Source organism: Panicum virgatum, chromosome 2K (assembly GCF_016808335.1).
Source record: "Panicum virgatum strain AP13 chromosome 2K, P.virgatum_v5, whole genome shotgun sequence".
NCBI lineage: Eukaryota > Viridiplantae > Streptophyta > Magnoliopsida > Poales > Poaceae > Panicum > Panicum virgatum.
Window position 1 is genome coordinate 19,263,132 of NC_053137.1, and position 26,283 is coordinate 19,289,414.

A 26,283-nucleotide genomic window follows, 5' to 3' on the forward strand; every position below is an offset into this window, starting at 1 on the left:
GATCGTTGCGACGAGTTTGCCAGAAGGCCTCTAAAATCCTAGAGGCGGCACTGGCCAGCTCCTTGTGCAAAAGAGTTGTAGTAAGTAACGCTGAGAGCGAGCCCGCGTACTATATTTCCAGAGAGCGAGGTGCATGTGAAGGAATTAATTACTTTTTTGTGAAGGGAGGAATTAATTCCTTCACTCACCAAAGTTACAAACAGTATTTATATAAGCTTGTACTTTGCAATTTGTGCTATGTAGTACTTGTGTATTTGCAATTTATAATTAATAGACGAAAATGGTGTAGCTTTAAATAAGATTGATTGATGGTGTTTTTATCTCCGTCACTAAAAATATTTTTATAATATAGTTACAGTTTAATTTTTGTTTCCAATTATCATATTTTCTAAACTAATTTGACATCGCAACCTATTAATCCTATCCCCTATGCCACGTACTACAGCGCATTTATTGAAGGCCCACCAGTTTCTGGACAAAAGCCGCCGCCGCCTCTGACTCTGCCACAGCGGTCGACATCTCCGGCGACGGCAAGGTTGCCGGGCCCTGCCGGCCGAACGATCCAGACGTGGGGTAGCCAACTCCCAACTGCCGGCTGCTGGTCCGGTGGACCCAATGCGTTTCAGAACTTGGACCCAGTCTCTTGGGGTCCTCTTGGCAATGCCTTCTCGAGCTGTTTGAAGCTAGAGCTATACCATCTCATCTCACCAGCCTAACAATTCAATTGAGAGGGTCTTATCAGGAAAAAAAAAGGAAATCAATAAAAAGGGAATCCCACTTGCATTTACAACTCCAAGAGCGCTAACACATTCCTGAATGAACCCAAGTTGCATTCATGGAGCATAGGAGTACGTAGCAGCACATATGTTTGTGTGAAGAAATGTAAATTTAAGGTGAATGCGTTCTTTTCTTTAGATGAAGAAAAACAATTTTGCAAAGCGTTTGCTTCGGAAGATTCAGACTGACAAGTAGTGCAGGTAGTGTATACATGCACGAGTAGTTCAGATTTGTCTTTTGATATGTAAGAATGCATGTTAGAGATGCACGAGCAGGTTTTCTTCAGCAGGAGCATGGTTTCCGTCCAAGGACTAAGACTTCAAGGTTCAAAGCATGCCATGTTCAGTGGTTGGAACACAAAGATTGTTTCTTTTCTTCTTGAAAAAAAAAGATACAAGTTGAGCTTCTACCACATGTTCCCAAATCCAAACATCTCAATAAAATTCCCAAGTTCCATTCTCAAGATAACGGTACCGGCAGATAAAACGAACACCACCTGAAGAAGCCAGTACTCTGTTAAGAATACTATACACATAAAAATCTGTACTCGTATACATTTTCTGTACAGCCATGTACAAAGTTCGGGTCACTGTCAGAGAACACCATGCCACTGCGAGCTTACACAAGAGAAGATTGCGCACCTCCCAAACTACATCAGATGCCCCAGAGAAACACAATGGACAAAGAGTGAGATAGAAGCTCTAACATCACATCAACAATCCCAGTTAAATACAGTGTTTCCGAAACAACCGTTCTTGGGCGTCATCTTCCTGACGCTATCCTGGAGGAACTGGAATGTGCCTGGAGAAATGTGAGCCCTGTCCATTGCATTTACCTTTGGCGCCTTGAGTATCGACATTGGAGGGGACAAGGCCTGCTGCATTCCCCAGATTGCAAGGGGGCGCATATATATCAGTGACCTGTAGTGGCCATCAACTGTCCATGCTTCCGGAGTTTGGAACCAGTACCTGAATTAGTTCAATGAAGTTGATTATCAATTATTAGCACAATAGATTGAATAATGCAGCTCCACTTCTGTTAGGAAACAAATTGATGACTGCATTGAGTCCAAAAAAAAGTGTGGTCGTAAGAGAACTACTCAGAATATAAGCATTTCTAGCTGTAAAAGAACTACTCAGAATATAAGCATTTCTAGCTATGTACATCTCAAACGAACTAATATATAGGACTATTCACATTACTATGCATATTATTATTGGGTAAAAGATGCAACGACTTGAACTTGTATGTAGGGAAACAAAACAAGAAGCATACCCATAGCCCTCTTCAGACCATCCTGCAATATAAATGCCTTCTGCAGTAGTGAAGGCCTGATGCTCCATTCCATGGAGCAGCATAGTTGCAGCTAAACTATATGTTACTCCTGTCCATATTTCTCTTGACTGCATACAGGTTTCATCTACCTTCCCATTCGGATGCATACCATTCACAGCTCCCATACGTCCTCCTTTCACCCTCATCACGTTGTAGTCAAATATTTTCTGAAGTGTGCATTTTATCCTATCCTCTTCAAATAGAGGAGGCAACCCAGAAGATGCAGTATACCATTGTCCAGCCAGCTGGTCTGCCTGGATGGAACGGCTTTTGTAACTTGTTCCGCTGTCATAATTGAAGTATGAACCATTCCATAACCTGGCTTCAAATACGGATTTAGCTTTTGCAAATCTTATCATACACCTCTCAGCATAGTCATCATGTCCAAGGCTGCGGGCCAGTGCTGCTGTAGCTTGAAGGGCAGCAAGCCAAAGGCAACCACAATACGCACTTACTCCTTGAACTGTCCAAGCATCATACGTTTGATCAGGAAATCCATCATTTTCAATCATACCATCACCATCACGATCAAATTGTTCCATATATTCCATAGCAGTACAAACTGCTGGCCAGACATCCTTGCCAAATGACATATCACCTGTTGCAGCAAAATCCCTGTAAATCTGAAGCACAAACTTGGGATTAAGATCTTTCCATCTACTTGTGTCGTGGATGTTGTAAGCATTCAATTCATGCCACGGATTATGTGCTCCAAGGTCATGGGCGACAGCACCAATTACTTTACGAATACCCCAGGCACCATCAGCAAGAAATCTGACTCTACTCTTATCTTCCCGCAGAACAGCTCTAGCAAAATCACGTTGAATGCTTAATTCAATCTTAGGAAACAGATCCAAAAGAGCAAAAGAGGCATAGAAGTGTACATCATAGGTGCACCACATGAAGTACTCTATTCCTTCCAGGTACAAAAACTTCCCAACGTTTTCTTTGTCATCAATCTCATGTGGGTCAAAACCGATTTGGGGAACTGTAGAATTGCACGTGCTGTCATTAAGTGGTGAATCACCATCCTCAATGGGACTTGAATTCGACTTGTTATCAGCGTCAACTACCAAGTATTCGCTATCTGTCGTTTTCAGAAATAAAAAGAAACATTATCTCGGCGTAACAACAATATAGCATACAGATACCAAAAGTTGTAAAACGATCATAAGATTAGTAATTGTAAAAGTTCAAATGTAAAAAAATAAATATCATTTTTGGTATTGTCACATGTGAGAGACCAGAAATTGGCAGTCTAAAAGTTTAGAACAATGGGATTTATATGCTTTGAGGTAGTGTGCTCTTGAATCAATCTAGTATTATATTATTCTCTGCTTCATTCCAAAATAATTTGATTACTAAAAAAGACTCTACATGTCAACAACATGCACAACAAAAATTTTGCAAGAACTGCTTTCATTGTTACAAAACAACTTCACCATATGATTGAACTATTTCTACACGGAAGAAAGAACTTCATAAAGATCTTTTTGTGATTATGGATCAATGAAGAAACTTAATGTGCATTTTGCCTATTGATTTTATATTGTGTCCAAAAGAGATAACTCAAGGTTGGTAAACAGAGGATGATAAGAAAATGCTAAATTAATTGCTGAATTCCAGTAATGTGTATATCCAAAATTTCAAGTTCTTTGTGTTACTTGCAGACATCTCATGACTCAGAGTAGAAAATTGGAAAAAGGAAAAGAGTAACATCATATGCAGAGATTGGTACCAATCCAAATGGTTCCTCCAGCAACAAGGAAGTACAATTCATTGAAGAGAGTAATCTTGTACCTGCAAGAATTATAAATATGATAAAGTCTGGACATCTTACTTATCAAGCATATCGGAATCTAAGAATATCAAATTAAATTGTAAGATCTCTACAGAAATATGAAGTGCATTCATGAATTCCAAGTAACTGATAATAAGGAAGTAAAAGTATCTCAAGAGCAGTCAAACCAGTGTAAGTCATGCACAGTAAAGGATGTACCACTCTGGAAGCCTCTCATCACGGAGAATTGGGGTCTGCCACTTATCGATCTCCTCTTCCCAATGTTTATACTCTGGAAAGCACATAATAAGCAAATCTTCTCGAGTAATAGAGAAACAAATATATCAGAAATGAATGGAAGAAATAAACAATGAATGAACCAAAATAGAATATTCAAATATGAGAAGAAAGCTAATAAGTATTATCATCATACGTTAAACTTATATCACTAGTTGGGAACAAAGACATATGTTGTGCCATGGATGTTTACAGGAAACATACTCATCAAAGCATCTTGTACCAAATTTACAGCTGATCTTGGCGAAGTTCCATAGAACTTTGTATATCTCCTGTCAGCAGAGCAAGAAAAAAAATCTTATTATAGTAACAGAAAGCTTGGAATCCTGGATTTTTTTTGCTATAAATAATACAAATCATATCACTAAGGAGAGCTTAACCAAACATAAGTATTAGCTTTTCTGAAAAGATAATCTGATTAAATATAGGTTTCTTTTCTGAAAAGATAATCTGATTAAATATGGTTTCTTCAGTTAAACAGGTCAGTATATGGTTACAGTACAAGTTGAAATGTGGATGAAGGAAATGACTAACAAAGTGCACAGATTATTCCCACATGCTTAGTCCTGCAACAACTTCAAGGTTTTTGAACTAAGGAATAAAGAAGTATTTTTAACAACTATGAGTTGTGTCAACCCCAGTTTGAATCTGTCATGATAGCACCACGTAAAAGTTGGGAATAAAGAATTTACCTGTAGTATGTACTTCCCTTTTTAAACTTAACCTTAGGAGCAGACCAAGCCAACGCGAATACAACTGTACATCTTCCATGTGGTTCAACCCAGGTGGAAGCAGAAACTGCTGCACAAACTGTATCACCCAGAGAAGAAGGCATGCTGACACCAGCATTGAAATTATCTCGGTCAAAGGAACCATCCTTTACACAATGAAACAATCAGATGGTATGACATGCAGTCTCAGTCATTGAAATGACAATCATTTGGTTATTTCAAAAATAAATTAGTTCCACACAAGATATGCAGTAGAATACAATAATCTCATAGAAACAATGGAAGGAAAAACGTAAAATTTACCTGGACCATTGTGCCCCACATTTCCCTGGCAGTAACAGAACTTTCTCCAGAAAGCCCAAAAACAGGCAATACTGTGACATTTACATTTTGGTTTTCACATGCCGCAATTGCAAATGTTACAGGAGGATTATTATTGGCTGTCCTGCGATGTTATTAATATAAAATCAATGCTAGTTCATAAGAAACAAAAGGGATAGTATGTTAGAAATTATAATATACGCAGAGAACATCACATATGGAACCATAATTCCTTCCTTCTTCAGGCAAAGAATATAGGTGATTTTAAATCTGCTACAAGCTCTTAGTTTCAACTTGGAGTAATTAAAATGTCTTAGGAAAACAAAAATAGCAAAAGGAGCGATCAATTGATGACTTGCTTGTGATGTAGAAGAACGCCAGAAACTCCATTTTCTCCTCTGCGTGCGAAACAGAATACAAATATTTCACTACATTGAGCACAAGCAATAGAGAACAAAGTATTACACTTTTAGTGTTATAACACTAACATGAATGGCTCATTTACATGGCCACCAGTATGATGTGAAAGTCCTCCAATGGAATTCTAGTAGAAAATCAAGAATAAAACGTGATTAGATCTAATATATCATAAAAATCCAAATTCAGCGCGAAGCCGCAAACACCAGATGGTAGTAGCTAATACCGCCCAAGTCATCAATAGGCTAACTTTTGCCCTTTCCTTTCCGGTATTCACGAGCTGCAAAATATCAGAAACAAAATAAGAATATGAATACCGCAAAAGCTAAATTATTGAAAAAATAATAATAAGATGCATGTCAAACATGCAGTAAATAACTGCAGGTGATATTGTAAGTTTGCAGGAAGAGTCTCAGAGTTACTGATAATGCTAGTGTGCCACAGTGGTTAAAAAGTGCTACGAATACCCTCACTGATACCATGAGCATAAAAAAAAGCTAGAATGGACAGAAGCTTTCAAATATCAAGAGTAAAGAGTTAGATCCACAGCTATATGAAAACATAAATTCAATTTTGGTTTCCATAAACTTTAATCTGAAAGCAAATGAAGACTTACAGTGTATACAAAAACAGAGGTAGGAAGACTGCTCTCTTCATAGTTGTGTGGAATAAATGGCGATATTTGACGGCAAGATACTTTTAGCTCTGGATCTGGTTCGCCTTTAAATCAACAGAAAACCTTATTTGCATGTTTGGAAATTCAAATGATGTGCTGCTTACTAAAACAGTTAGCAAACATACATCATGAACTTGAATGTTATACATAGGCCTTATCTACTAATAGCACCGCGGGTTTAGCATGCGGAACAACGATCTTAATTATCAACTAATCAAAGTATATGTATTCTGCAACTGGTTTGAATTCTATCTACTAAATAAAAAAGGATTCTAATCTACTAAATAGAAAAGGGATTCTAATCTACCCCTTGTCAAACTGTTTGACAATTGAGATACAATGAGAACACAGAACAATAAAGGGAAAAAAAACCTAGCACTATAGAAATTGGAGAAACAAATAAGAAAAGAGGTGAACATCAGGTAGAAAAGGTTTGAAAACATTTTTATAATTGGAAAAATAGAGAATGTTACATACAAGATAGGTAGATCATTATTCATACTTTCCCAATATTTTTCAAAACTTCTTGAAATATCCTTCAAAAATGATCATCAACTTTTCGGGGTTTGTTTCGGGTATCATCTTTCATTTTCTCAATTTTTAATAGTGTTCTAATATTTTTTCTATTTTCTGTATGTCTACTTTTTTACAGTCAAATGGTATAAACCTAATGGGAATGGTCCAAAGTAATTAATCAGTGGAAAAGGAGAGAGTAAGAATTTTGGGATGTTACAATGGAGATTAGAAGTCAAGCTGACAGCAAAAGAAAACTTTTCTCCGAAACAATAACTAATATTACCATCATAAACAGTCCATGCTCGAGGAAACAAAGCATGGTATGTCGAATGATCACCCTTTAATTTCCAATCCCAGGACGATATACCATCATCGCTAGATTTCCTAAAGGAAGAACCAGAAAAAATGAACAGTGAATAATTTAAAGTTGAATGGGTACTAGAAAATGAGGATAAAATAAGAAAGCTCGATCATGTTTAAGCAAGAATAATTTGACTGAATATTAATAGTGTCAAAATTAGAGCAATATCTAAATACCCTTACTGCACATGATTCTTACAACAATCTGGTCATATGAACAGAAATATCATGTGCCAACATGTGGGCCATAGCACCACTAGAGCGGAAGAATACTCTTCGTCTGAATTCTTAGACATACTATACCCTTCCTCACCATACTCTACTTATCTCAACCACCTTCCTAAAATGCTGTAGAATAATAGAATTGGTGGATGAATGATTGTATTGCATTGAGGCCTAGGCCGGTATATATTGGGGTACATGACTTGGAGGGCAAGCCTCCTACGGTATGGTAGAGTCCGGATACAATCCTAACCTACCTATTATAGAGATATCCCAAATATACTCTAACAAATGCCTCCAACGAAAATTTGTAGATTTGTAGTCTTATACTTTTCCTAGCAGCGATAATGTAAAGAGGGGTAGAGGTAGACCTAAACTGACGTGTGATGAGTCGGTTAAGAGAGACCTTAATGATTGGAATATCTCTAAAGAGATAGCTTTGGATAGGAGCGCTTGGAGACTAGCTATCAATGTGCCTGAACCTTGAACTTATTTCTTTCGGGTTTCATCTCTAGCCTACCCCAACTTGCTTGGGAAAAAATGCTATGTTGTTGTATACTTTTCCTAGCAGCCCTTTTATCTTCATCTCACATAAATCTTTACCATGACGTCATTCTAATCTACACCCCCCCCCCAATCGTCCTATTTATATACTAGCCAACACAACAGAATAAAGCTAGAGAAGACTATGGCATAACATGGATTGGTCATTGTCATGTGAGGCCACCTTTCCCTATCTCGATTTGGCTATAAGTAGAAATGTAGCACATACGAGCACAGAAAAATAAGCCATGTGTGACATACTGGCAAGCATTGCTACATGAAGCAACAGAGGCAACGACATAGATGCATGGTGCTGACATTGTGGTGCAAACTGAGCTCAACATGCTGGGTAATATGGTTTTCCATAATACATAGAAAATCTCAAAGTATTTACTATGAGAAAATAAAACATCTGACATATCCTTCTAGCAAATAGTAATGATAAATAAAGATCACAAATATGATTAATGATTAGTGCATATGTGACTTGGATAAACACAGAACATAGAATTATGGTACCAGTGAGAAAAGAATAAAGAAAATCATACTGCAAACCATCAAGTTGACCAGGGGCCAAAACTGAAGCATATTTCTTGTTTCTTCCCCGAGTGACAAAGATCTGCAATAATCAAATATCGTAGTGGATAAATACGATGTGCTTGTCAGTCAAAACTTATACTTCATAGCAAAAACCTGCACTGCTTGATTAAATATACAAGCAGCAACTGTTATGGTACAAGGACCAGGATTAGAAGGCACAGGATAGAGGTTTTCTGGGCGTGCGGTACTGTATCGCGTGAACAGTGCTTAGATTAGTTGGTTTGTTAGGATAGAGATAGTTTTTTTCCTTCTCGTACATGCAGGAGAACTGCGTATCTTTATATTAAGAGAGTAAAAGAGTGGTCCAATTACAATGAACAGAACCTCAACTTGGACCAGGGTGAGGGCTGTAGGGGTCTCATGCGAAAACTATTAAAGAAAAAAAAAAGAAACAATGGACCTGACCACGCCACAACCAGCCAACCTTAGATTTATACAGTTAAGATACTGGCTTAGGGGTCAAGTTAGGTGTCTCTAATAAAAGATGTAGAGTATATTAGGGATATCTCTATATTAGGTAGATTAGGTTTGTATCCGTATCCTACCTTATCTGTACCCTATATATTCGGCCCCAAGGCTCAAGCTAATACAATCCATCCATTACACCAATTCTATTATTCTACAAAAGAGACCCTTGTATCAGTTGAGGTCAAGGTGTCAAGCAAGATTATAAACCCAAAATAGTTCAGAGCCTCCAAGGGAGGGCAAACTAGTTTACCTTGCCCTAGTTCTATCCACCATAGGAGCAACTTAGGCACAGGAAGCTTAGTCAAGACTCCAGGTAGTAATGAGATGTGCTCTCACTTTTCAATTTTTTCATAATCAATAAATCCATTAGTATAGTTTATTTTGTCAAGAGTGATATTCCTATCTACCAAGTGGGTATTAAAACAAGTGCGCTGGCAGCATCGACCAATTGTTTTGAGGAAATACTAAATGTTTCAAATCAAAATCAACCATCTGATTGGAAAGAACTAAAGGAACAATTACCAAAAAAGCCGCATTAAAAAAGTCTCCTATTTTTCCTCAGAAACATCAATGGAACAAGGAGGGCCATCATGTTGGAAAACAACTCTGAAGACTTCAGAAAATTAGCAAGCTTATTGTGATGTAGTCCATCTTCAATACCTAATGAAATGTTTCAAGGTCGAACGCTACCACAAATCTGAAAAAGACACATTCTACATGACAAAGGTCTCACTATGTCGTTTTCATATAATGAGACAACGTGTTGAGTTTTAACCTGCCTTCCGCTACAGCTAGTATTTTTTGTTACCTTTGGATGATCTCAGCCACACACGGCATGATCCTCCATTAGTCTAGATGTAGATATATGTAGGCTGGGACAGCAGAGGATGGGCCAATCATGGGCCTATATAGTATATGGGCCTTAACACCTCCCCTCAAACTCAAGGCGGATCTGAAGCATTGAGTTTGAGCAAATGAAGTCGATGATGCTCTCGAGTTTGTGCTTTGGTGAAGAAATCAGCAAGTTGCAATTCCGAAGGCACATACTGAAGAGCAATAGTTTTCTGATGACAATGAGACCGTGTAAATGATGCATCAACACCGATATGTTTAGTGAGTTCATGCTTCACGGGATCATTGGCAATCTGGATGGCTCAAGTGTTATCACAAAGAAGAGGCGTAGGGGTATCACAGGAAACTCCAAAATCAGCTAGTAGCCATCGAAGCCAGACAATCTCAGCAGTAGTAATAGCAAGAGCTTGAAGTTCTGCTTCTGTGCTAGAGCGAGAAACAGCGGTCTGCTTCTTGGACTTCCATGCAAGCGGAGAAGAGCCAAGAAGAATGCAATAAGCCAATAACCAGAAACAGAACGACGGTCCGTTGGATCACTGGCCCAAGTGGAGTCAGAGTAAGCATGAAGCTAAAGAGAGTTATCACGAGCATAGAACAGACACTGAGAGGACGTGCCCCGTAGATACCGCAGCACACGAAGTAAGTGGCCAAAATGAACCGAAGTGGAGGCACTCACAAACGGACTCAAAATATGTACTGCATGAGCAATATCAGGTCTCGTGACTGTGAGGTAAACAAGGCTCCCAACAATATGGCGATAGCGAGCAGGATCCTGAAGAGGTGTACCATCAGTGGGGCGAAGCTGCAAATGTAGATCCATAGGTGTAGCAGCTATCTTATTATCAGTAAGGCCGGATCGGTCAAAGAGATCTTGAATGACCCCTGTTTAGAATGCAAAACCTCAATGCCCAAGAAATAACTGAGTGGACCTAGATCAGTCATCTGAAACTGCTGACTAAGGTGCCTCTTAACTAGAGAAACATGTTCACTATCATCACCCGTGATCAGCATATCATCAACATATAAGAGTAGTAGAGTACGACCACGTGACGAAACATGAATGAATAAAGCAGGATCATGAGGGCTTGGTGAAAAACCAGCCGCTGTTATCACAGAGGCGAACCGCTCAAACCAAGAACGAGGGGCCTGTTTGAGGCCATATAGAGCACAACGAAGGTGACAAACATAACCTGGAGGAGCATCAACACCTGGAGGTGGGTGCATGTAAACTTTCACATGTAAGTCACCATGAAGAAAAGCGTTCTTGACATCCATCTGAGAGATAGTCCAAGAACGACTAGCAGCCACTGCAATCATAGTACGGACTGTGGTCATATGTGCAACTGGAGCAAAGGTCTCATCATAATCTCGCCCCCGAGTCTGCTAAAAACCTCTAGCAACAAGGCGAGCCTTGTACCTCTGAATAGACCCATCTGATTTGGTCTTGATTTTGAATACCCATTTACATGTAATAGGGACAACGTTTGCTGGCAAAGGTATAATCTCCCAAGTACCTGTACGATCAAGGGCAGCAAGCTCTTCTGACATAGCAAACTGCCACTCGGGAACCGTAGAGGCTTCCTTATAAGTAGATGGTTCAGAAAGAACAGCACTGACACGTGAGTAACCATACCTGTCAGGAGGCTCAATAGAGGTACGATTCCGTAGATTATATCTTGGGGCAACCTGTGACTCATCAGGAATAACATTAGACTCATCAATATTGTTAGATTCACCCAAACCAGGAGTATCAGGACTGGCCGAAGAAGTGAGATTAGGTGGAAGCACTGTGGGGTCTTTTGGACGGCGAGTGTAAACTTGTGTGATAGGAGGTTTAGAGGGTGGTGGTGGTTGAGGTGGTGGTGGAGGAGGATTATATGGTGCAGGTGGCGGAGTAGGTGGAATGGGCGGAGGAAGACACATGAAATTTGTAGACTCTGTGGGAGAACAAGAGGGTTGAGTGGAGCGATTATAAAAGAAAGGAGTATCCTCATGGAAAGTCACATCACGAGAAATACGCATGCGACGAGAGGAAAGGTCATAGCAGCGATAACCCTTATGTTCAGCACTATACCCCAAAAACACACATTCAGCTGACTGAGCAGTCAACTTAGTTCGCTCACGAGGTGCCAGCAGGACATAGCACGTGCATCCAAAAACCCGAAGATGACCATAGCTAGGTGGTGTACCAAAAAACATTTCACCAGGACATTTGCCCGATAGTTTAGATGATGGTTGTCTATTTATGAGATATACTGCGGTAGAAACAGCTTCACCCCAGAAATGAGAGGGTACGAAGGAGGAAATCAAAAGAGTACGAGCAGTCTCGATGATATGGCGATGCTTGCGCTCAGCGACACCATTCTGAGCATGAGCACCAGGACATGAGAGCTGAGGCAAAGTGCCCTCGGATGCCAAAAATTGGCGAAAGGCATCAGATAAGTACTCACCACCAGAATCAGAACGAAACACCTTGATAGGAGTGGAAAACTGAGTGTGTACCATACGTGCAAAAGACTGATAAACTGAGCACAACTGGGAACGATGTTTCATACAGTAAATCAAAGTATATCGAGAATAATCATCAATGAAGATAACATAATACTTATGACCACCCTTGGTGGAAAAAGGTGCAGGACCCCATACATCTGAATGAACGAGGTCAAAAGGTTTTTCTGAGCGAGATGTACTAGAAGAATAGGGAAGTTGTATCTATTTTCTAAGTTTACAACCCTTACAGTGGAAGCTAGACTCAACTGATATATGACCTAGACAACCACTACTTATTAAGGTCGACAAGCGAGACCCACATAAATGGCCAAGACGGTGATGCCATTTGGCAAAAGATGATGCAGATGACGATGTTGTGGATGACACGTGAGCGGTAGCGGCAACGGAGGAAGGAAGACGGAGGGTGTCCAGAATGTAAAGGTTTGAAGAACCTCTACGGCGATGGCCAGTCCCAATCACAGTCCCGCTTCGACGATCCTGAATAAAACAAGATGAGTCATCAAATCCAATAAAACAATTCTGATCAGTGATCTGGCCAACGGAAAGAAGATTCATGGACAGCTGAGGTACAAGAGAGACATGTGGTACAGAAAAATGTGAAGTAGAAAGTGAACCCTGATGAGTGATAGAACAAGGTGTACCATCGGCTGTCTGAACAGAGGCGCCCTCATGAACAGTGTGGCAATCAACTAACTGAGAGTGGTCAGAAGTCACATGAAACGAAGCACTAGAATCAAGGACCCAAGAGGACTGAGAACCACCAACAGGTGAAGCAGCAGCAACAGATACTGAGCCCTTAGGGGTAGCAGGTATACCACGGGCACGAGCAGCACGTCGAGTACGGTAGTCAGCTAACTTCTCTGGATATTTACTAAAGCAATTCTCTGACCGATGGGTGGACTTCTTACAATGCTCACAAGGTGGAAAAGGGCTGCTAGTAGATATCCCCGCCTTCTGAGCAGCAGCAAGAACACTGTGAGGTGCTAACACTAAAGGAGCAGGCGACAGTGAACGAAGGAGAGTTTCTTCAGCAGTCAAAGAAGCCAAGACATCAGACATGGATGGAGAAACAGGATTATTAAGCAGCTGAGCACGTACTGGTTCAAATTCTGACCTCAGTCCCCTGACAAACTGGTACATAAGAAACTGTTCAATGAACTTAGTCTTCTTAGTGCATCCTGAACAGTTAGCAGTGGACGAAGGAACCATGGACAGAACTGGTCCCATGAAACGATCAAAAGCATTGTAATAATCATCAATAGATAATTCATCTTGCTGAAGTCCACGAAGACCTTGCATCAAGGTATGCAGATGAGCACCACTGACTTGAACAAATCTCTTCTGTAAATAATCCCACATCTCTTTAGCTGTCTTGCAAGGCTGAAGACTCATCATGAAAGATGGTTTCATACTAGTGACAATAGCACTCTTCACCCTTCCATCATCATTAAGCCAAGCTGTGACAGCAGCAGAATTGGAGCCATCTGTACTAGCAATTGGTTGAGTTTCAGTGAGATGTGTGGCTGCACCATAGCCACCCAATACTGTCTCAACACAAAAGGCCCACTCTCTGTAATTCTGGCCATCAAACTTCAACGGAATGGAGATGGCACTGGGCTGCGACATGATGAAGAGGAAGAAAGAAAAACAGAGACTGCAGACCGTGACGATGACGAGGGATGATGGCGGCGAGCTGCAGAGAGGAAGACCCCAAGAAACGAGGCCGCGACGGGCGGCGGAGGAATGAGCCGCGAATGAGCCGCGACGGGCGGCGAAGGGAGGTCGCGACGGCGACGAACAGCCGCGCGGACAGGGCGTGCGAACGGCCTCGCGACGGGCGGGGACAGGCGCAGCAGGCGCAGACGTGCGCGGAACGGGACGGGCGACGGCACACGCGGACGGCTACGCGACGGGCGCAGCCACCACGCGCGAGGGTGGAGATGGGTCCGCCGGCTACGCAACGGGCAGCAGACAGGGACGGCGATGCGCCGTGAGAGGGAAAACGGGATCGTGGGTGGCTAAAAAATAACCCTAACCCTAATCCATGGCTCTGATACCATGTTACCTTTGGATGATCTCAATCACACACGGTATGATCCTCCATTAGTCTAGATGTAGATATATGTAGGCTGGGACAGCAGAGGATGGGCCAATCATGGGCCTATATAGTATATGGGCCTTAACATTTTTATGTAAAGTTGGAAACATTTTGAAACTTTCATATCTGGTTCCCACGAGTTTTCAAAGTAAAATATACAGTTTCATTGAGCTTCTACTACCATGAACATCTAGTTGGCAGAACCTTAAGATACAGCAGAAGAGTGACAAGCTCCCAGATTTACCGAAAATTGATTGGCCATCACAGGAGACATTTCACAATAACCAGGAGTTATCTGCCAATGCTTGAATTCTCCCCTAAAGCCTCTTGAAATGCTACCACTCCTGCAGAGGAAAGGATTGAGTGTACACAGTAAATGTTTGTGAAAATAGAAAGACAGAAAGGCTGGTTCTAAACCAATATCACACACCCCATCCCACCAAGAGGTACTCCTTGTGAGGCTGAGGGTCTGTTGCTCTCTCTAGTGAAGGGATCAATTGGTGCTTTCTGCCAATTGGTAAGTTGTCAAGCTAAAAGTGAACCATCAGAATAAAAAACAGCAATTAACTTATAACGCTAAATTGGATATATGAAATGTGAAATCAGCATATTACCCTTCCATGAGAAGCTTCCTCCCGAATATATGACCAAAGTCGGAGACCAAGTTTCATCTGATAGTCAGGGAAAAACGTGTAACTTATGATCTGGTTCTTCATGTAATCATGTGTCACTTCAGGATTTCAGCAGACTGAAGATACAGAGAAGACAGGTACAAGTGTACAACTTCTATGAACAAGGAAAGCTGAAAGCTGCATTTTTCACCCCATACCATTCTAATTGCTTCTCTGAATGTAACATTGAACTCCTTCAATCTATTAGCATGACTACTTAGTTTCCTACTCCATGCATGCTCCGGTGGTGAGCCATCATCGAAGTCCAGCTGAGTGTTGTCAAAGAAAATGATTAATAAGAGGAAAAAGAAGCCAGTCACAACTCACAACAGAATTCCATGTCATACCCTGGACGATTCACATACTTTTACCTAAAATTTAACCAAATCAAATGGCAAAAGTTCTTGACAAGATGACTTGGTCAGATGCAGATGGTTAAGCAAAAATTCTTAATACAGGTCTGAACAATAGAGAAAAATGCAACTTTTTGAAAGTATATTTTCGGAGAAACCATTCCAGGTGATTCTGAAGTCTGAACACACAATCACCATAAGCAGCAAGATAACAGATTAAGGTGTCAGAAAATAGACTTAGCTCACTAGAATCAATATTACCGATCAAATCCTCTATGTTATCGAATTTAGTACTGAAACAGATATTACAGTTTTACCACTTCCCCACAATAGGTGAGGCAATGTCTCCAGCCAAGAACGGTCTGAGGACCAGTTGAAGGAAGAGAGGGATAACAGTCTTACCAGTTGCAGGGTGCTCCTGCTCACGAGCTCATTGGCACGCCACGAACGCTTCCTGCGGGAAAGCAAGTTCCCGCTCGGCATTCCGCCGGACCGGCCCGAGTCCCAAGTTTAGGGCCCCCAGCGAAGCAAAGAGTCAAACTCCAACTCGAAGAAAAACTTGAAATTACCCAAAACTGGGAGGAAAATCTTGTGTTTTTTTTTGTAAGTAGAAAGCTAGTGTTGGAAGAGCGAACGACACGAGGAAAGTAGCGACAAATTTTAGAGTACGATTCCCCCCCCTAATCGGAACCGGCGGTAACCGAGATTACCAACAGATTGAAAGAGGAGATGAAACGTCTGTAGCGGAACCTATGCTAGTAAAAGCGCCCAAAATCACACCAAATAAAATCGTCACGAACTTTTTACCAATAAAAGAAAAGGGCCGGCAGAACCAGCAAGAAAGAATGAGAAGCAGCAGCAGCAGCAGCCGCCGCCAAAGACGACGGGCTCCAGCTCGACGGGATTAATGGGGAAGAACCTCGAGCTGGACCGGCGAAAGCAACGAGAATCGCCGGCGTGTTCAAGGGGGGGAGCTTCGAGAAAGCTTGAACCTTTATCTTTTATTTCTTTTCTATAAAACAAACGAAGAAGAAGACGCCCCGTCTCGGCTGATCAACAATCCGGCGGTCGCTGTCGCTGCAGTTCGTTGCCGGGTCGCCGGGATGGGACGGGACGGGACGGCTAGGCTAGGCTAGGCTGTTATCTAGCGAGTGGACTGCGGCCGCGCGCGCCAGATCAGCAGCGCAGGTGTCCCGCCTTCCTCTCCCCTGTTCTCTAGCGAAATCTTTCTTTCCCCTTTGACCCTTTCCCCCGCCGGATGGTTTGGTTCCGGTGAGGAGAGCAAACTAGCAGAGCACACGTCTCCACCGGGCCCCTCGCCGGCCGCCGGCCGGCGGCGACGTGGCAAAGGTTTAACGGGAGGCTCCTCCCGCGAAATTGGGACGCTTTGGCCTCGTCGGCACGTCGCGTATGTTGGGGCGTGCCGTGGGATACGCTGGCGGCGGACGGCAAAAAGTGCTTGCACGGCGAGCAAGGAAGACACATGTTCTTGATTCTTGGAGTGCCGTTGCGACATTCCTCACAAGACGTACGAGAAGCTACAAGCAATGACAAGGTATACTGCTAACAAATAATTAGGCAAAATCTCACTTCTCATTTGTAGTTCACACAATCTCACACATTAATTCTATGTAGTTCACATAATCTACACTAGAATGAGACGAAACATGATAATAATATAGATTTTGTAGGTCACGGTACTTGTATTTTGGGTACTCATTGGGTAACCTCAAGTAGTCGAGTAGGAATAGATACTCATATCCTACCCACCTCATTTTAGGTACCGACCCGTGCTTGTGGATGAGATTTCATACCCATATCACCCTCCGGCATAGAGCCGACGACGATTTGTAGACCGGGTCGGGCTTGGCTTGGCCGGGCCGACACGTTAGGGTTTCTTCTCTCTCTTTTTTTAATATTCATTTTTAGTTCAAAACAAAAAGCATTTCAAAATAAGAAAATATCCAAAATTACTCCAAAATTTTGGAAAAAATCTCATGGACATTTTGGAACATGAGGACCAAAAAATATCGAAGATCATGAAAAGATTTCAAGATACCTTCAAAAATTGGATTAGCTCCAAAAGAAAATGGGAACGAATTCTAGAAAATTCCAGTCAATTCTGGAGAAAACCTAGAAGATGGATGAATGAATTCGAAAAGATATTCACGTCCTGAAATTGAAATTTTTGAGGTGTGACAATCATGCTATGTTAGTTCTGACTTGCAAGCACTAGAGAGAAAATGCCAAGCTTAAATTTCGACTATTAAGTTTGACAAGAGTAGGCAAAAAAGTAACACAAAATTTAAATATCTAGATAGATTTGATGGGCCATATGGATATCAATTTGATAATAGATAGTTTCCCTTTCTCAAATGTATTTTTTTTTTGAAAAAAAAGTAGTGTGCAAATATCTTGTGCCTTCATTGAGGATCAACCGAATATGCTTATCAATAGGCCCTTAAAACATTCAGAATGCAGCTATAGCATATCTTGCATTCATTCTACTACCGTATAAATTGGATCGGCCATCTCATGCCATCAAATCGCGGCCCAAGTGGTTAGATTTACACAAAATACCACACACCTTGAGGCTTGAGCACCGATCAATCCATTCCATAAATACACCCACAATATAGCACAGTATCGCCAAAAAAACCAGGTTTACAGCTATTACAAGCCACCCTCAATTAAAGAATGAAATAATTATGTTAAATTGAAAGTACAATGCCATACCAATATGCCATTGAAGATAACTTGATTTTCCATCACAATCTCTGAAGCAGGTAGTGCTCCAATACCAGCCTTTTTCCTTTTCCTGTACAAGAAGCCTTTCGAGATGTTGTTCTGGATTCTAGGGAGGTTGCTGGGCTAAAGTTGCATGATAGATTTAACATATTCAGTTGTCCATCTCACGTCAACTCATGCCATGCTTCTTCTCCGTGAATGGTCTGCACCGTTTGACCTTGGATTCGAGGAATGCTCCACCCCAGCAATGCTTTTGGGTTCAGAAAGTCTCTTCAGCCGATCACTGAATGATTCAGTTGTCCCATTTTTCTCTTTCTTCAACCCAGTGAACGATGGAACTGATTTACTCAGTCCATTGGTACCGTTTGCTTTAGGAGTATCGCTCCCTGGACCCTTCCCATTGCCTCTTGCGGCAATCCTCTTTTGCCTCTCTAATTTAAGTCTCTCCAGTCGCTTTATTTGCTCTTCTTCCTGAAAATTAAGAAAAGTTACTAGCAATTCAAATGCACAGGTGGTACAATGTCAATAAGATTTACATAGCGCGTAAGAATCAAACAATGTCCGATAAACTCAGCTACAAATACATGTGCCCAGGAAAGAGATCGCATGCTCTGTTTCCCTAATCATTTTCAACAATCATAAATTATCAAGTAGGCATATTTTCAAATTTAAAAAGTAATCGCAATGGCATAAAAAGTTCTGGAGTAGGATATATCTGCTCTTTGTTTTCTAGATGTAGATTACATCATAAGTTCACAAGATTTCTGAAATATGGGAAGTTTTTGCAGAGCTTAATTAATTGAAATTCTACCTTACAAGAACTGCCAGCAGGATTGTATCATTTTAAGAAACTGCATAGTTATGTTTAAACCTAGCTGGTTGGCAATTTGAATCACAGTACCACCCTTTTTGTCCAAAGCAAGTTGTGGTAGCTAGAAACGGAACCCAAGCCTGACCCAAAATATAAATGCTGCATATATTTTAGCCATTTTGAATGCACAGAATGGGGAATGGAATAAAATGTGCGATACCTGCTCTTTCTTCAGTTTCTGAAGGTCTGCTTTGTATGCTCGCAGGTTCTGTGCACGTTTTTGCGCATCATTCAGTGGGGTCCTTGGAGCTGATAGCCTCCTCAATAGGGCATCTTTCCTTCTTTTGTCTGAACCATCCTTTGCATTCCTTAGCTTCTCTTTATCTGCCTTCTTTACATCACCATCAGTAACCGGAAAGACATCATCTGCTTTTGCATCTTCCACCTTCACAGTAGTTTGCATCAGCATGTGGCTATCATAATCCATTGCTGGGTCATATCCAAATGAAACATCTTCAAATCCACGATCTGGCACCAATTCATCTGGTTCATAGTAAAGTTGATGCCCAGCCTTTTCATCTGTTGTTTTATGAACTCTAGTAGGAAGCTCAACATCTATGTCAATAGTAGTTCTGCTTTCTGCTCCAAAATTATCCTGTGAGCTGGACCTAAGAGGAATCATAAAGGACTCATCTGCCACACCATTCCTATTTTTGTCCTGCTGACCAGGATTCTTGTACCGGGCCTCTGCAAGAGGATCCAACAGATTACTTCTGTCTATCTGATTTTCCTGACCATAAACCATGAAGTCATCACCTGTCCCTCTCCTGTACCTTCCACCACCAGCTTCTATCTCCTTCATTTCACCATCAATATAGCTTCTCCCTTCCCCAGACATAATAAGTTCATCATTGGACATAAGCCGGATAGCTCTAGTCCTCCCATTGGATGAATCAAAACCAACTGTGTTATGTTCATGGACATTGCCTGAATCTCTCTCAGCTAAAAGAATTGGATCAGCAGTGATTACATTCTTTTTCCTCCTTGATGGGGGTTCTTTTTCACCAGCAAACATGTCTGCATCACTGGACCTTGTTTTTTCTTCTGCTCTTAACAAGAAGTTTTGGAATGCATTCCAGTTACCTTGATCTGCATCTTGACCATTTGATGTTTCATCCTTGCTATACTCGTCTCCTGAATCAGTAGTTTTCCTACCCTCCTTTTTCTTCGAACTTGAGCTTTTATGCTTCCTTTCTCTTGATTTTGAGTGTGAATCATCACTGTCCTCAGACACATCAGAACTTGATTGTGACTCGCTCTCTGATGAGCCATGTTTTTTAGATGTTACATTCACATTCCTGATGACAACTACACTAGGCTTCTTCTTTCCTGACCTTTTACCCTTTCTATGTGACTTGCGACCATGAGAACTTCCTCTGTCTGAACTGCTATGGTCACTTTCAACATCCAGAGTTTCTGAGTCCTTACTATCCGAGGAGTGCTTCCTTGAAGATTTCCTTCCAGAGTAGTGGTACCTGGGATCATCCATTGGAGGATATGGAGGGTAGTACGGATTCACCCCAGGATAGAAAGGCATGCCTTGCATTGGGTAAGGTGGATAAACAACTGCCCCAGATGGAGGATGCATTGCCCATGGGGGATATGCTGCCTGAGATCCCATCTGTTGGCCAGACTTCTGATCTGTGAAGAAGAAAGCAAATAACTTATTAAATTTAGTAGTAAAAGGATAATTTAAGGTGCTTAAGAGAGTGACAACACATAAACTAAACCTATGACTGCACATATTTAAGTAAAACTCTCCTTACTATTTAAATGAACTTTTTCTGAGGGCATGAAAGAACTTTTGATTAACAACAAACTAGATACACATTAGCAGACTAAAGAGAAATTACAATCCATTTCGTTCTTGAAGAAGAAAAATATGATAGCACGTCAGCCTAAAAAAGGGTACTATATATGAAATGCTGATATTTCAAAATATTCATTTTCCCCATTCTCATGGCCAGAAGGCTTGAAACATAGAATAACATAACTTTCCTTTAGTAGTACTTCTAGTAGATGCTTATCAGAAACATGCTTAGCATATATGAAAAGATATTCTTTTGGGGGAGTACTTTCATCCAAGGTTCAAATTTGAAGTCACATGCTTTCTTTTGGGAAAATGCAACAGCATATACCAGATTTAGCTCCATCCTCGCCATTTGCCTCCCCATTAACAGACACTGATTCCATGTTTTGCTTCATGTTGTCTCCCATGAACACAATGCCAGATGCATTGAATGGAGGAAATTCAGAGCGTGTAGACATTGCTTCAGGTTCAACTTCAATCCATTGTCCAGTTTCGTGCTTCTGCTTCCACAGTTCAACGAAATGGGAACATGCCTTCCTGTTCAATTGGCAAAATTGAGGCAGTTAGCATGCAACATGTCTTGATAAGATGTTAGTAGTTCGACAAAATTACTAAACTTATGCTGTTGTACAAATCGATGAACAAAATTCAAGAAAAATATTAAGACAGGGAGCATGAAATTGCACAGTGTCCACAGCTCATGTTTCACATCTGCATAAAGCTTATAAAACATCTAAGGTACCCACACTATCCTGATTTTTTAAGACATTCTAGAATAAAGGAAGCTGATGATACAAGCGACATGGATTGGAGCCCCAAGGCCAAGCCAAAAGCACTCAAGATATAGGATAACTAGTTCAGTCCCTCATAAAAAAACACCAGGTACTCTTATTATGTTACTTCGGAAATTTGGAAGCATCACAATGGGTGTGTTTTCAATGGGCAGTCCCCTTTGTTAGTATTGTTCTTAGAGGGGTACCTTTTTTTAGATAATGGATAATATGTTTCCAGCTTTAGACATCTCCTTAGAGGTAGAGAGGTACTAGGGGAGGCTTCTTTATGGTGTGCAGCAGGAGCTTCCAGTCTTAGGCCGCTAGCCTTATGTTAGCTGGGTCGTGTTAGTTGTGTTCATGTTTAGCACATGGCGCACCATATGTAATTTAGTAATGGCTTGAACCAGTTCTGTACCATATCTTTCTTCTTTAATGATACCATTCATAACCCTCCTGCATATCCAAGATAGAAAAAGAAAACGCACCAGGTAATGGTAATGTTATACTTACATCAGACGTAAAGCGCCGAAGCGCTCTGCAAATGCAATCAGGTAACCCAAGTTGTCAATGTCAAACCCAGCTGCCACAGCACGGGCGAAAGCCATTGCCTGCTCTTTTCTTAAGACAGTTTTGCGGGTTTCAAGCACTCTGAGCAGTTGAACTCTGCAAAAGTTGTAATGCCCCAAAAAAAAATGCAATTCTGTTAACAGCTTTCTAGTGTGGACAATACTTACAATAGTAAGAAACCAAATGTGATCGTACATGTTCTGCTTCTGATAGAGATCACGACAATAGAACAGTGAATGGATACTGATCTTCTCATACCTAATATCCTTAATTTATTATTTATATTGTAAAGTATGACTTTCCGGCTCTATTTACATAACTGAGCCTAGTTCAATTAGTGGGAGGTGTGGCCATACACCTCCACCCCCAGGTTTGAGTCCTCTTGAACTCGAATTCAGGTGCATGGCTCTTCTTATTTACAATGCCACCTATTTTCTCCTAGGTTGGTTGAGTATTAGCCAGAAAATGTGAAGAGTAATAAAACATTTAAATTAAAAAAATCAAGATGAGTAAGTACTTTGAATTCTCCTCCTGAGCTGTTGTTTCATTCTGAACTGGTGGCGTTGAATGTGACCCAGGCTGCCATCAACCAAACATCTAACTCAGATTGAGAGTTGGACTACAATACATTTACAGAACAAAATATGGCTTCGCCATATGATCATACCTTGTAGACAACAATTGCTGTGGCTGCATCAGAATCAGAATTTGTCCGGGCACCTATTAGTGGACAAATAGTGTCAGGCATGCTGTAGCAATAAAGACAAGGGCCTCAAGGGGTGACAGGTAAGACAAATAAAAGGATGAAATGCTCGATCCATTCCAGTCCCCCCCCCCCCTAAATGTGGAACATAATACCATCCCGAATTTCTCTGGTTGGGAGTATAATCCTAGTAACAGGAGATTCTGTAATATCCCACTGAATAACTACACGGTTCCACAATATGCCACTGATGTGAGCCTGACCTGTGGGACCTGTCCAGGCTGACATCAGTGGCATATTGTGGACTCCAAGAGCTATTCAATGGCATACTGTAGATTTATCCTATTACCAAATAGTGAGGATTAAAAAACAAAATTTCATATCTGAGTCACTTTGATCGATCCCATGATAGCTTCAAACTACTTGTTGCACAACATTAATGATAGTAAAGGTTTCCTTTCAATCAAATGACCCAAATTGGCTCTTCCTTCATCCCTAACATTTTGGGCGTGGAATAATAAGTACCAACTTAATATGGTCCTTGATGTGAAGTTGCATCAAACTCCATGATGGCTATGTTCTAAGATAATCGAGTGGATTGCAGCTTGCTTTTTCTTTTTGGTGGCCAAAGGAAATGCTGTTAGAGATTTATACATTCCTTAAAGGCAAGCACTATACTATACAACATGCTCACAGACGTAATCAAGTTTGGTGCAAGGTAAAACTACCTTCATTGCTTTCAGTCAACTTTCTTCCATGGTCTTCGACCTTTCAAATGGGAAAGCAAGAATATGTCATCTTTCTGGAAAATACAAGCAACAGCCCGCAAGGTACAATCCTCCACTTACAGATTTTAATCCAAGATTATCATTGCTCTGGATAGCGATGGCATCCTCAAGCTGCAGGATCTCGGACTCTAGTGTTGTTACTCGCTCAAGAACCTCCGGAGTACTCACGAAACGCACAAATCTGCACAGAGTTGACGTAAGAATGACCCAACAGGCAATGACAGAAGTGACTGTACCGCTGTAGAGAAATCTAGACCCTAACCTCTCCACGGTGCCTCTAGTAAACCATGGCGCATCAAACCCTGAGCTTGGTTCGAGCGTGATCGAGTACCCTCCCTTGGCAATCTGATCCTGTGCGACCTTCAGGTGCGCCAGGAACGGTTTCAGCAAGCCAGATGCAAACTTCTCCTTCCGGCCATTTGCTATCAGCACCAAATCGAACCTGAAAACAGCACCAGGACAAGTTCAGTCAGACAACATCCACAAAACAGCAACTGAATGGTTATCAGGAGACCACCAATCCCAACAAAACAATGGCAAAGATGGAATAATTTGCTCAGTCAAAATGCATCAAGACTAGACAACTCTCTTCAGTCCTGGCATGTACAAAATAATCTTAATACAGTGCAACTACACAGAACTGTTCTTTTTTTTTTGGAAGAACTGTTCTTCAAATGGCAAAGCTTCCAAGTACCAAACTACAAAATGCACGGCACTGGAACCGTCACAAAGACCAAACATTCTAACCGCAAAATAATAATAAAAATCCGTTCTTGCCACCATTCCAGAAACTAAAACTCAACAAAGGAAAGAACGATCCACCGAATCAAAGCCGCTACATGAGCAGATCTAGGATGCTCTCACCTGGTCCGGGTGGGAGTGAGCTGGAAGACCACCGAATCCAGCCGCGCGTTGGGCCTCATCGCCGAATAATTCCCACAAGAACCTCCCTTCCTCTCCCGGCTCTCCCTCTCCTCTTTGTATCAGATCTTGCAGCCAAAAAGGGAGCGCACAGAAACTGCAACAAGAACCGGCGCTTTGCTTGTGCCGGATGCCAACCTCCCCAGTGGGGGGAAAAGAGGACAAGCAGAAGGGAGCGGCAAAAGCGGGGGGCAGGCTATAAATCTCGAGCAAATGCTGCCCTGGCGCGGAGCGGAGGAAAATATCCTGAGAAATTCAGGAACATGGGGTGGATGGAGGAACCCGAGGGGATTGAGTAATCAATTTCCCGGTACTAAGAATCGATGCGGTGGCTATAAATAATTCCTCGGCACAAGAACAGTGTGCGCTGCTGCTGCTGCTGCTGCCTGCTGCTCTGTGTGAGTGTGAATGGGAGAGGGGAGGGGGTGGAGGTGGAGGTGGTGTTGCTGTTGCCAGCAGTGGCATTTACTTATGGGCAGAAAATAAATTGGCTGGAAAATCATGGCCTTTTTTACTTTGAGCCCTCACTTTTGCTGTATTGTTGCTGGTATTAGCACTAATCCCATGAAAAGCTTGGTGCTTTGCACATTCTAATTTTAGATAGCGTGGTGCTTTGCCGATGCTTGCAAGGGAGACTGCACTCAGCCTCAGCGGGCATGTTGCCATGTTGGCGAAGGTGCCATTCCAACCACCCATTGCGATCTGCCAGCCGGAGAAGAGCTTGACATGAAAGGGACCTGACAAAGAGGGCTTCTTTTCCTGAGGAAAAAAAACACTAGCCAGCGAGCAACAAGCCTTTTCGACTTCTTTTCTTCTTTGTCCTAGCGTCACAGCACTGTCAAGGTAGGTGCTTGCCGGGAGTGCTAAACCATTGTTGTGATGTTTGGTCTTTAAATTATTGTTTTGAAACTTGTCGATAATAATTTTTTTTTTTGGATGCCCGTGATTTGTGATGCTTGCGGACTGATTGATGAGAAAATTTGTGATAGCGTGCGAAGAATTAGCCGGAAACTTTTAGTCTCCTTCATGTTGAACAGAGTTTAAAGATCAGTTTCGAGTTGGATTGTTCAAGGAAAAGCATGATAGAAATTTTGGTGGAGGTCCATCAAAAAGGCTTGCGACAATTTTAATTTATTCAGACATGTACATAAGGAATCGTAATAAGCGCAATGGTCCGTAAGGTTACTAATAAGTCACATGAAATCCAAGTTTTGTTATAAGTGAAATAAGGTCAATATCACTTCAAACTTAAATCGTAGTTTTTTGTTTTATAATATATAGCATTTGAAAATGCGTGATTGTTAGGTACTGAGTATAGTTTATTATAGGATTAGGAAGCACCAGTGCTCACAAAACGACTTGAGAGGACAGTTTATCGGTTATTATGATGGCATCAGCTGCCGACAAAATAGAACAGGTTGTGCGAATAGGTTTAAAAAATAACCATTTGGGCCTCTCCTTTTTCTGTTGAGATGTCCAACAACAAAAACAAAGTGTAAAAAAAACAACAAAAACAAAAAATACTACATTATTGGTCTCCGAGTGAGGCACTGTAGTAGGATACTATTGAGCAT

The 26,283-nt window shown here is 41.4% G+C and overlaps 2 protein-coding genes across 6 annotated transcripts; both read right to left on the reverse strand.

Annotated features, from left to right (window-relative positions):
• Positions 1-1,267: 1,267 nt before the first annotated feature.
• On the reverse strand, positions 1,268-16,776 carry LOC120670115 (non-lysosomal glucosylceramidase-like). 5 transcript variants are annotated; one of them, XM_039950125.1, is made up of 18 exons: positions 15,931-16,776; positions 15,334-15,444; positions 15,119-15,175; positions 14,935-15,011; positions 14,749-14,848; positions 8,524-8,594; positions 7,134-7,234; positions 6,275-6,378; positions 5,885-5,938; positions 5,730-5,785; positions 5,601-5,639; positions 5,224-5,365; positions 4,882-5,066; positions 4,394-4,461; positions 4,112-4,184; positions 3,851-3,912; positions 2,053-3,199; positions 1,268-1,745 (listed from the first exon to the last, which is right to left on the reverse strand). In XM_039950125.1, exons 1-18 carry the CDS (start codon positions 16,009-16,011, stop codon positions 1,490-1,492), a joined length of 2,784 nt encoding a protein of 927 aa, XP_039806059.1. In that variant the 5' UTR covers positions 16,012-16,776; the 3' UTR covers positions 1,268-1,489. The 5 variants fall into 5 exon arrangements, with proteins under 5 accessions (XP_039806059.1, XP_039806064.1, XP_039806068.1 ...); XM_039950130.1 differs by having other exon boundaries at positions 1,269-1,745; positions 14,935-15,034; positions 15,931-15,972; XM_039950134.1 differs by lacking the exon at positions 15,931-16,776 and having other exon boundaries at positions 1,269-1,745; positions 14,945-15,034; positions 15,334-15,907.
• A 1,221-nt stretch (positions 16,777-17,997) lies between these two features.
• On the reverse strand, positions 17,998-25,158 carry LOC120670139 (COP1-interacting protein 7-like). Its single transcript, XM_039950165.1, has 10 exons — positions 24,653-25,158; positions 24,051-24,230; positions 23,849-23,969; positions 23,729-23,768; positions 22,965-23,017; positions 22,815-22,876; positions 22,241-22,393; positions 21,286-21,494; positions 19,308-20,788; positions 17,998-18,747 (listed from the first exon to the last, which is right to left on the reverse strand). The coding sequence occupies exons 1-10, from the start codon at positions 24,709-24,711 to the stop codon at positions 18,451-18,453; spliced, it is 2,655 nt and encodes an 884-aa protein (XP_039806099.1). The 5' UTR covers positions 24,712-25,158; the 3' UTR covers positions 17,998-18,450.
• Positions 25,159-26,283: the final 1,125 nt, after the last annotated feature.